We start from the raw sequence: 12,685 nt of genomic DNA, 5'->3' as shown, positions 1-12,685 counted from the left end.
GTTTTGTTGAATTGATATGATTTATGTTTTGTGAATTCAGAATGTAATTTTGTCTTTTTAAATTTTATTGGATTTCGTAATTGAATATTTGCTCTTTTAAAATGAATTGAAAATATACTCGAAAGTTATCCACATTACAAATATGTCCTTGCATGATATTTCTAGTACATAATTTATTGCCATCAAATGATTTTTAAAGTTTCTCATTTAGAAAGATAGTGTTCATCGTCCATTAACCGTTTTCTTGACAACGAGGGGGGGAGGGGGGCCTTTATTTTGTTCTATCCTTTATGTCATTTTCTGATGAGAAACAGATGGTTAAGCAATGCTTTCCCTATTACAGTCCACTCCAGATAATCGCAACTCGGTTAATCACAACATTTCCCAAGAAACTGAATTTGAAGTAGAGTTTGTTTTAATTCTATATAAAAGTCACCAGATACTTGCAACAAACTTTGGTTAATCGCAACAAATTTTCGCCCTAAAAATAGTGGTAAGTTCAAGAGATCAATCAAACAAAACATCATGATTTTATTTCATCATGGAAGAAATCGTGACAGGTTGAAATATCGAGAGTTAGTGTTAGCGAGATTTAATGCTACATTAGTGTGTCAGCACTCTATTTGAGACAAAAGAGGGCGGGGCTTTGCAGTATGGGTTTGTGATGTCATCTGTGGCCATTAAATAAGATGGGAAGGGGACTGGGCATAGCCTTCACAACACGTAGACAGTTGTAAAGAGAGACTGGGCGATGTCCTTTGTTTTGGAATTGACAACTGTGCATTGTGACAAACGAGTTTGGTAAGAGCTTATTGTCTCTCATCACGGCTAAGCTCTTTTTGACTCTTACAAATGTTGAGAGAAAAAGAGTGAAAGTTAATCCAATCCGAACAAGATGTCGACTTGCACCAAAGCATCTTTTGCTTTTCAAAATCTGTACAGGGATGCCATATGGTTTTTGTTTCAAACAAATTGCTATGTCTGTGGTGGACTAAGAACTCTGTTTATAACAACTTGTTTGAGTTTAACATATATATAATATATATATATAATATATATATATATATATATATATATATATATATATATATATATATATATATATATTATATATAAATATGTGTGTGTGTGTGTGTATAAAATGTTGCAATCGTGGACAGGAAACTCAACTTCGGTTAATTGCAACTTCAGTTAATCACAACATTTTCCCTGATCCCAAGGTGTTGCGATTATCCGGAGTGGATTGTATTATAAATTCAACCAATGTAACACTTACTGTGTCTTCTATCCCCCTTTATCTGTTTTCCAATTTGCTTTCTGTCTTTGTCTCGGAATGAGATTACTTGGTTTTCTCCTAGCCCTGGCCTGAGTCCTAGCTGGGAGGGAAACAGTCAAATGCATAGTTATTGTTTTGGGAGATGATATTTTTTTCCTTGTAAATCATCTCTCTGTTATGTATTATTATGTTTGTTATTTTAAATGTATACTGTAAGCATTTGAGTGTACTCCTCTTTGTTGGATTTTGTGCTTGTGTCCGGATGAGACTTATAGGTGATCTCAAACTAAGTACATTGATGGTTTGCTCTTGGAATCTGCATCTGATCCCTATTTGTTCCCAGTTCCCCATTGTCTTCCTTTCTCTTGGGTGCTTTAATTGTAATTCTAGAACTTTTTACTATTCCATTTTCTTCCTTTTTACTGGCGCTGATATAACCTAAATGTGTTGCAAGCGCCGTAAAACCCTTAAAAACAAACATAACCCTGAAATTGTGAAATATCTTACTTGTCTGGGGTACAGTAATCTGGAATCTGAGACATAGTCTAAACATGACTGATATCACTCAATGACAATTATCTGACGTGCGAGATGATATTCTGGCCATGGGAACAAAAGTATGTAAAGCGGTTTGCATCATTTAAAAGAATTACAATGGATTTGCGATTTTGATTTTGTTAAACATTTGAGAAGAGTGTTATTGAACCATATTTTGATTCAGTTGTACTCTGCCCCAAAACATTTTATTAAATTATGTTGCCCTTTAAAGTATTGGTAAATATGGCTGGTTATTGTTAGATAAAAAGCAGGTTATTACTTAAGGGATGTTTTTGATAGTAAACAGTTACACCAGAGCAGTGTCATATTATAATGTGAATATAACCATGACAATGTGGGATATGAGGCGGTGACCACTGAGTAAGGGAATTTTGATGTTGTGGATAATTAATGGTTTGTGTTCAAATTGCTGTTGAATTAAGGATATATAACATTATAAAAAAATAATTGAATAAGCACTGGTAAGATTGACATTTGATAAAGGGGGAGGGGGGGGGGGGGGAAGGAAACCAACTATTCCTGAGGTTACTACTTTTTAAAAAAATGACATCCATATTTCAGTCTAAAAATTTAAGATAGCGAATCAGACAGCAGATAATAAAATTCACGAAAAGATCAACCAAACCATCAGAATGCCAAAGCATAGGTATATGGGACGATAGGTTGTCTTAGACAGGTTTCTCTTGGGATTAACTTTTACTTTTGTTCCCTGAACTAGTCTATCTGGGTGGGGTTCCTGACCTCCCTTGCTAGGCAGGGAGGTACTGTGTCTTCTATCACCCTATATCTGTTTTCCAATTTGCTTTATGTCTTTTCTTGGAATGAAATTATTTGGTTTTGTCTTGGCCCTGGCTGAAAGGGGAAACAGTCAAACGTATAGTTAGTTTGGGGAGATGATAATGTTTTCCTTGTAAATCACCTCTCTGTTAAACACTGTATTATGTTTTGTTTACATATATATGATTTGTAAACTTTTGAGCGTATTTCTCTTAGTGGGGACGTGCTTGTGTCTGGATGCAACTTTTAAGTGACCTCAAACTAAGTACTTTGATAGTGTGCTCTTGAAATTTACATCTGTTTCCTATTTGAACCAATTACCCTTGTCTTACCTTTTCTTGGGTGCTTTAATTGTAATTCTAGAACTTGTTACTATCCCATTTTCTTCCTTTTTACAGGCGCTGATATGACCTTAATGGGTTGCAAGCGCCGTAAAACCCCGACAAACAAACAAATCCCTTTCGTCTACCTTTTTTTTTTCCTGGGGCTTACTCTTTTTTATTTTTTCCTTGATAAGTACATATGCACTACATCTGTAACCTTTTCCTCACCCTTTTTAAGATGTAGCTCTAAGATGACCTAAAAGTATCATAAGTGCCGTATACCTTGTGAAATGTAATATCTTTAACGGACCTAACACATCATTTTTCTTTTTCTGGCGCTGAAGTGACCTAGAAATATTTGTTGCAAACGCCATTTAATCATTAGAAACTAACTTACGTTCACTTTGTAACACTTATTAGTGTTACAGATTCAAGAAGCGTAATTTAGTGCTCACTCAGTACATTCTCTTTAAAGATAGCAATTATTAAACACCTTTCACTTTGGACAGATGGTCTTCACAATGGAAGTGCCATCTTATGGAATATAGTGTAAATTCGAGCAGAAAGAAGTGAAGTTTAAAGTTAGTTATGTTTTACATTCTTTATGTGTTGCCATTACGTGGAGTACCCTGGCTTACTTTACTTTGGTGCTATGTTAATGTTATATATTTTCCAAAAGCTATGGCGTGTTCACCATGTCACATATCTTTCACAACTTTTGATCTCTTCATCTCCAAATCCAAATCAAAGACAATAAAGCTTGTTGCTAATTCATTAATCCTTATTAGTGTTTTATGTATTTGTGTTTTATGTCTTTTTTGATGGTACATCATTGTATTACAACTACAACAACCATCATCCATCATACCACAGAGATGTGATCATCAGGTCTTTAAATTAAGCCTGCTGGGTGGGGTCTTTGACCTCTCATGGTGGGAAGGAGGTCATTATGTGTCTTCTATACCTTTATATCTGTTTTCCGAGTTGCTTTCTATCTTGTCTTGGAACGAGATTACTTGGTTTTGTCCTTTCCCTGGACACCGTCCTTGGCTGGGACTGGGAGGGAAGCAGTAGAATGTAAGGATTTGAGTTTGTTCCTTTAAGTCGGATCCTGTGCTTGTGTCTGGATGACCCTTTTCGGTGATCTCAAACTAAGTACACTGATAGTGTACTCTTGGAATCTACATTTGTTCCATATTTGAACCAGTCGCCTTTTTCTTACTTTTTCTCGTATGCTTTCAAATTGTAAATCAAGAATCTTTAACTATCCCATTTCCTTCCTTTTTACTGGTGCTGAAATGACAGAAATCTGTCGGAAGGGCTGTAAAACCCGTAAAAACAAAAAAAAACAAATTACACCTGTGGTGAAGCTAACCCCTGTGGAGTTCATACTCCAATCTTTTGCTTGTGCCTGGATGAGACTTTTTGGATATCTAAATTGGGACATCTGAGGATTGCTCGTGGAATCTTCTGCTCCCTATTTGAACTAGTCCCCTTTATCTTGATTTTGATTTATGCTGTACTTTAAACTTCAGATCTACAACTTTTCCTCTATCATCTTCCTTTTTACTGGTGCTGAAATGGCCTACTCATTGTGTTGCAAGCGCCGCTGGCAGAGGCAATGTCTGTCGTCCTTGCAAAAGGAAAACTTCCACAAGTGTGGAAGCACACTAAGATAGTTGCCATCCTGAAGCCAGGGAAACAGCGCAGGAGGCCGACAGTTACAGACCCATGTCACATCTGAGCTGCTTGTACAAACTTTTGGAGCGTGTTCTATTGAATCGATGGGGGCTGGTCCTAGATGCTGCCCTACCAGCTGAGCAGGTGGGCTTCAGGGAAGGGAGGTGCACAACGGAACAGGTCATTGCCCTTACAGAGCAAATTGAGGCAGGGTTCGAAAGGAAACAGCAAAATGGTGCTGTGTTTATAGACCTATCAGCGGCGTATGATACGGTCTGGTGCGAAGGTTTAATGTTCAAACTTGCAAAGATCATAAGGTGCAAAAAGACCTTGAAGTTGTTTTCTTCAGTCTTAGGGGAAAGACAATTCCACGCTGGGAGACACTACGAGTGCAGTTAGGAAACTGAAGAATGTGGTCTCTCAGGGATCTGTTCTGGCACCAGTGTTGTTAAATGTCTGCATTAGCAACATGCCGAACACTTCCACCTTGAGGCTGAGATACACAGACGACTGGGCACTCGTTACTCACAGTAAAAGGTGGACCAATCTCAAGAGCATACTCAGTGAGGACATCACCAGACTCAAATCCTACTTTGAGAAGTGGTACCTGAAGATGAACACTTCGAAAACCGTGGCCACTGCATTTCATCTATGCAGTGGCTGGCATACTCGTAAACTCAACGGCCTCGTTGGGGACCAGCTTCTCCCATATCAGCCGAATCCAAAATACCTGGGGGTTACCCTGGACCGCACCCTTACTTATCGGGTGCATCTCGAAGGAGTTGCCTGGAAGATAGAGAAATGCAAGTCTTCTGAGGAAGCTGGCGGGATGAACTAGGGTGTTAGTCTAGTCCTATGTTCGCCTTGGCACTATGCTATTCCACAGAGGAGTATTGCGTTCCAGTGTGTGGTAGATGTGAAACTTCGCAAGTCCATGCACATAGTGTCAGGAATGCTGGCAACAACGCCTAGAGAATAGGGCCCGATAATGGCAGCAATTGAACGGTACATTGTGACGAAGCTTCCAGGTGGGTTTGCGACGGTGCACGAGTACAGTACGGAATTTTCATCCTGGATTGATCGTCATAACATAGTAGAGCGAGCACCATTAGAAGCTGCTGTCTTCTTCCGCTGTTCCAAAGCCTTCGACTTGGTTAAACATAAAGAACTTTTTGAAGTACTCACATCCATTGGAATAGCGCAGTACGACCTCTGCCTTTTGAAAAATTTGTACTGGAACCAAACAACATGTGTAAGAATGGACAATGATTTTTTTCAATATTAAAAATGGAGGGAGACAAGGATGTGTTTTATCTCCAGACCTTTTCAACATGTACACTGAAATAATCTATCGTATAATTGAAGAAGTATCAGGCATCTGTGATGGAGATGAGAATTTGACGAACTTGAGGTATGCAGACAATGCAGTTCTTATGGCTTACACTTCAGAAAACCTTCAGATCATGCTTGACAAATCAGTGGCTGGTAGCGAAGCAAAGGGACTTTAGCTGAACGTCAAGAAAACCCAGTGCATGGTCGTTAACAAACAAAACCAAGATCTATCTTTTTACCTCACCAGCATATGGGAAACTATCAAACAATTTTTAAAAGTTTAAATATCTTGGTGCAACTATCACGGACACTAGATATTTTTTAGAAATAAAACAATGAATAACAATCGCTAAAAACACCTTCCACAATCTAAGACTAGTCATCTCTGCCACCAATATTAAATTAAACACGAAACTTAAGGTTATCCAAACATACATTCTCTCATCTTTGCTCTATGCACGTGAAACTTTGACTCTAAACAAGGAACACCAAAACTGGCTAGAAGCTATTGAAATGTGGTTGTACAGAAGATTGCTAAACACCAAATGGTCAGATAGAATAACAAATGTACAAGTTTTGCAGAGCTATGGTGAGGCATAAGATAGACAACATGCATACAAGCGCAGGCTACAGATAAAGAAATTTTTTAAAAAGAACATTGCCAGTAATACCACACTCTGTCTGAGTTCGTTGCCATATGAAAAGAAGAATATACTCCTTGTCCATTTTTTTTTCACGTTAGAATGGCAGGCGAGATATTTGAAACTGAGTCTATTTTGAGCATTCTTCATGCATCAATAGAATAATTAGAAATTATGGCCATTAATATGGCTATAACTGGATATATTTATGTATGCTGAAATACACATAAAATAAACACTTGGAGACCAGGTAAAAATTTTATTTAAACAGGATTTATTTCCATATTTAAGTATCAAAGCTCTTATTCATATAGATTTTTTTAAAAAGCTGAATCAAGATCTTTGTGGCTATGTGGTCTTGGGATATGACACTCACTTTCGGATCAGAAGGTCCTGGGTTTGAGCCTCGCTCAGCGCATAGTTGAGTCCTTGGAAAAGGCTCTTTACTCACTTTCTCTCTTCGTACTCAGGTGTAAAATGAGTACCTGGCCATTAACAGTGTTGTCTTTGTCGGAAAAAAATTGCAATATCGCCTATCAGGTGTCATGTATCATTCTACATGTTACTTGTTGCTGTTGGTCAGGGACCCTTTGTAAAGCACTTTGAGCATGTTAGTGGATAATGCGCTATATAAAAGGTCAAGTTTTTTGTGTGTTTTTTTTTAATCTTACAACTGTTGCTAATCGTAGGATCTTTCTGGAATTTTTTTTCTTCTTGATTTTTTTGATAATCATATTTAGCGCAAGATGGATATATAGACAATGATTAAACCAACATCATGCACGTTTAAACTGCATAAAATTCGTGTTTTGATTTTTTTTAATTATTATTTTATTTTACTTTCCAAAATCGGTGTATATAAAGATCTTGAATATTGATAAGGTTTGATCAGACAACAACAGAAGAAAAAAACCTTCATCGACATCGTGATTTTATAGATAACAGTAACTTTCAATCAGCAGTTAACAAAATAGGTCATTGACTTTTGCTTTCCAGTGGCATGGAAAATTGTAACCCTTATTGACTCTGGACACTTTTTAACCGCTCTAGCAATTGCTCTCTTTTCTCCAGTTGACTGAGGCATGTTAAATAAAGCAATCCAAGACAAGTGAAATGACAAAATAAGCTGCTTATAAGACAGATGGTCACAAACCACTGCTGTGTACTGTGTAAAATTTTGTGCTTGTTGAATGAATAGTTTTGATGTTATGAGCCTAAACATGAAGATTCACGTGATTTTTTAAAAAAACTCACAATGACAGTAAAAAGGTTTGAAAAACACACATCTTAAACTAAGATTGGTAAAAGTACTCAAAACATTATAACCAAACTCAACACCAGGGAAAAGGGTTTGAAAGTGGAAAAAAATATTATGTGTTTCTTTCATTGAACAGTATGTGTTTGTATGTATGTATGTATATATATACACACACATACATACATACATACAAACACATACTGTTCAGTGAAAGAAATATATATATATACAAATTTGATTGGGGAATCCATAGCTAAGACAGATAGCAATGTAGAAAGGGAATACAAATGGGATCTCTTTGCCCACAACGGGGGTAAAATGATAAGTTAAAATATTAAGTTTGAATCAAATAAAAAACTGCTTGTAAAAGGATAGGGCTCCCATAAAGCCCAATTTATGTTAAAAATAATCTTGAACTTGGTATATTTCCCTGGAACTAGAGTGAAGCCGGCGGATGAAGATGATGATGATATGTTTTGATCTGTTGACAAGATTGGTGGATGGATTGGCGATTGGAATTTTATTTGCCTTATTTTGTTACCTTTATTTGGTCAAACAATAAAATCATTTCTATGAAATACAACACAACTCGTTATTGACTATATATAATTTTCTATAATTTACTTCAATTTTGAGACCAGCATTACGCTTTTGTCACTATTTTACAGTTAAGATCTTGATATAAGTGAGCCTGAATCAAAAGTCAACTGAAGTATTGTTAAAAATTGTTATTTTTATTTTCCAAAAGATATGTACTTTACGGCACACATTATTACTTTTCAACAACAAAATCCATCCTGTATAAATAATGAAAGGCAGTGATTAGCTCACTATAATAATATCACAGTCACAATCTCTGCAGAGAGTTTTCATTCATTTATTGAATCAAGTGATGTGTAAGGAGAATATGACAGATTTGGAATCAAGGTTTCTTCAGATTGTCCACTCTTTAACGCTTGGGATTAGGTACGGGTTCAAGGTAAGTCATCATGTCTTAATTTAAGTGGTGACTTCTGTATAGTCAAAATTGACAAATCCAAATACTGAAGGTATTTAGACATTTAGGGATTTAATTATGTAACAATATGAATATTCAAATTCGTTTCTGGAAATCTTCTATCAAATCTCTCCAACTTCCATCTGTCCAATTTTCGAGCCGTTTCTTATTTCCAATCCTAGCTTTGACATTGTGGCAAGCTGTGAATATAATGTGCTCCCAAGAAGGTTTTTTCACAGAGCCTGAAAAGGGAGAGAAAAAAAAAGAAATATATATTTAATTCAACTAAATCTAAATGTTAAAAATTACCGATGTGATGTACATTTGAGCAAGAGTGTTATGAACGTGTCCAAACAGAAAAAAAATTATCAGGACTTTATATCAGTAGTTCTTTATTTCAGTCAAACTCTCTCACATATATTATTCTGTCATCCCCCTCACCACCCCCCCCCCCCCCCCCCCCCCTAACTAATCCAGCAGAAAACATCTATTTTTTTTAAATATAAAAGAAATAGGTTTTCAGTTTTTTTTTTAAATCCTCAATGCTGTGTGCGCGAGCTTTACTGAGAAGGGGAGAGAGTTCCTAATGGAAGGCCCTGCTTTATAGAATGAACTATCACCAAAATTAGTAAGCCGCATTTTTGACACTTTTAGTAACTGGATCTCTAATGACCTTGGCTGATGAATTGGGGAGTAGGGAATGACTATAATATATGTATGCATATAAAACAAAAAGTGATACTTTGTACTACTACTACTCTGGGTGTGATTTTTCTGACATTCCCATGACTAAGCAGCAGCAACAAAGCGGTGAATGAATGCGTTGGAACAAAGACAATGACATATACATATCTGGAAACTAGACAAAACTGGGTCAAAAAGTCATCAGGAGTGAATAATTAAATGGGAAAAAAATCTTTAAAATTTTCGCATAATAAATTTCAAAGTTAACATCACAAGCAGTTTTAAAAATCTGATTGAAGGAAGCATATCATGAGTAAAATATTACTGTTTCAAGGTCTGGTTTATGAAGGAAAGTTGTAATATAACATACAGTGCAACACAAAAATCTCGATCACTATCAGAGGCTAGCATGAAAATCTCAAGCAAAATGGACCTTAATTTTTACATTTGTCGTTAAAATTATTTTGCCTGATGTTTGTTTTGACAGAAACAAGAACTGCCATCATTCTCTATGTGGCCTTAAATGTATTAGTTGTGTTAAGCGTGCGTGTGTGGAGTAGGAGTGTGTGTGTGTGTGCATAGGTGGAGAGGTGTGTAAAGCATGTTTCACCAGTGTCTTATGCACGCAACACCTCACCCTGTTGTGTACCAGTACCAGTGGGGCTAGCGAGACCATGATGACCTCAAGTTGTTCCTATTATTGTATTAACCAACTACTTCTCAAGAAATTTTGTCCCTTTTGACTCTGAACTACCAAGCTAAGGGAAATAACTCTTATGAATAATGGACCTTATTTAACATTTTTTACTGTGTCAGTACCATTAATGAAACCCTAATTAAAAGGATATTTTCAAATAAAGAACCATATTCCCATTAATTTGATATATGACATGTATGTTTGTGACATGTAAAACATTGGACAAAAATTAATGAATTAAAAATATATATAAAAAGACCAATTTTGAATGTGCTTGATTACTTTTAAGTATTTTCCTTTATAAAATCACATATATTTGTGACATCGCCACCTGAATCGACATTATCAGCTGCAGATTCATCTGAAGCACTTTCAAAAACCAAAGAATTTTTTAAAAAATCAAATGCCATCTTTCAAGTTTCAGGTAGATTTGAGTGAAAAAAATTGTTTCATTAAAAAAAATCATAGTTCAACTCGTAGGTTAAAGACATTGCATGCTGAGTGTGTCGACAGTGGGACGAGCTGGCTTAGTCTTATTATTATAGTATACGAAAAGAGGAACATGATTTCATCTGTTATTGAATAAAACAAGACACACTTAACACAATACCTCATTATAATGCGACATCACAGAAACAACCTACCCCCCCCCCCCCTCCTTCATATTCATCTTCATATTCTTTGTAAAATACCCAACATAGAAAGCTCAAAAACACAGAAATCTCAAAGAAACAGGTCCGGTCAAAAACTTGTTCAAGATTTCTGTGTTGCATCATATGTAAGAATACCCATGAACATTTCCAATTAACATTTAAAACGTAACATTCCTATTTCATAAAGTGGATTTGGGATATGGTTCTTACCTTTTATGTCAGGTTTGTCATCAATGAGAATATCCCCTTGTACAAGGGTTTTGTCTCTGGTAATGATCACCTTGTCCACCCAATTTTTACCAAGATGCTCCTCTACCCACTGACACTATGTGAGATAAAATAAAAGATTTCTATTAAATTATAAACCCTGAACACTATTATTATATGTTACCTCTTTAGCTCCTTACTATCCTGAAAGAGATGGCGTATTCTTCATGAATACAAGGTTCGGTGGTATTAATCTTAAAATACGTTGTACAAATTAGCATGAGTCTTTATTTTATCAATTTTGTCCAAGAGAGATTATCAATGGCTTCTTCAATGCAATTTTAAAAAAATAAAATAAACCTTTGCTAATAATTCTAATAATAAGCCATATATATATACAAAGTCAAATTTTACCATTTCAATAATAAAGAGGGAAAAGAGCGGAACTGTCATCAGGTGTCAACTTCAAACAAGAGTTGACTTCTTATAGACAATACACTGAGCGAATAAAAAATATGTCTTCAGATGCTTCATAGAACAATTTGGAACTTATGATATTTATACTTTTTAAAATACAACAGTTTTGATGGGTATATAAAATGCACAAGGTTGTGAATACTGAAATTTTCTCCCCTCTTTCTTTAGATTCAATATCTGTCCTACATTTCGAAGGCTTCACATCACTCTTCTCACCATTTTGGACAGTTGTGCGAAGATAAAAAATATTTTAACTGTTACCACTGTTTTGGTTTGATGTTTTTCTGTATTCTTTTTTATTTTAAAAAAATTGTCATCCTTTTGACTGTTGTCGCTGACTGAAAGGAATATATTTTTTTCTTTTCTGGTTGTGTGTCCAAAGAAACTTGTCTTTCAACTATGATCTAAAAAATTTCTCTCTCCCTCACCCCCCCCCCTCTCTCTCTCTCTCTCTCTCTCTCTCTCTCTCTCTCTCTCTCTCTCTCTTTCTCTCTCTGCACGTCTGTCTCAGCACTATTAAATATGTCTTATTGGCACTATTCTATTCGTTGCATTCTACATAAGACAGAAGAGTGGCTAAGGTAATGCAATGCTCCGTGATTAATTTAATATAATTACCTTTTCTTTCAGACAAAAATCATAACAAACAAGAGGGCTGGTGCATAAGAAGACCTCAACACTGAAAAAAAAAATTAGGAAAACAATGTTTAGCATACATCTCTCATGATATTTGAGAATGCAGTCATGCAGATACCTCTATAATGGTTATGATTATGGTTATGAAAATAGTTATGATTGAAGAGTACCAACCAGAAGTAGTCAATAATTTTGCAAATGCATAGGAAAATCAAAGAAAACAATAAAAATATTTTTGGTTACACTCATACTGTTTAAGACAATTTTAAAAATAGTATTAACAGCTTTGGCAACAGGCACTGGTGTAAGAAAAAGATCTGAAAATGAAAAAGTGTGTAAGAAGCAGTGAAAGACAAAGCATAAAGAAAAATTAAAGAAAAAAAAATCAGCCTGCCTCAACTGGGGATTAAACCAAAGATCTCTTGATTACCAGTTAAACATGCTATTAATACATAACAGAAAAATTAACTGAAAATTTTGAAAATAATG

General features: G+C 35.7%; 1 protein-coding gene across 1 annotated transcript in view; it reads right to left on the bottom strand.

The window, feature by feature from the left end:
- Positions 1-8,706: 8,706 nt before the first annotated feature.
- The window catches only part of LOC144972714 (5'(3')-deoxyribonucleotidase, cytosolic type-like), a 7,896-nt gene continuing 3,917 nt past the window's right edge, over positions 8,707-12,685 (bottom strand). Inside the window, exons 3-5 of the mRNA XM_078914263.1 lie at positions 12,179-12,239; positions 11,087-11,201; positions 8,707-9,084 (exon numbers count right to left, since the gene is read on the bottom strand). Of these exons, the coding sequence (XP_078770389.1) occupies positions 8,939-9,084; positions 11,087-11,201; positions 12,179-12,239 (322 nt within the window). The 3' untranslated portion in view covers positions 8,707-8,938. The remainder of the gene's footprint in view (positions 9,085-11,086; positions 11,202-12,178; positions 12,240-12,685) is intronic.

The sequence above is a fragment of the Berghia stephanieae genome, chromosome 5, assembly GCF_034508935.2.
Source record: "Berghia stephanieae isolate SIO BIC M18660-M18661 chromosome 5, UCSD_Bste_1.3, whole genome shotgun sequence".
Taxonomy (NCBI): domain Eukaryota; kingdom Metazoa; phylum Mollusca; class Gastropoda; order Nudibranchia; family Aeolidiidae; genus Berghia; species Berghia stephanieae.
The sequence above is the reverse complement of the archived record's forward strand: the minus strand, read 5'-3'. Positions and strand labels throughout refer to the sequence as shown.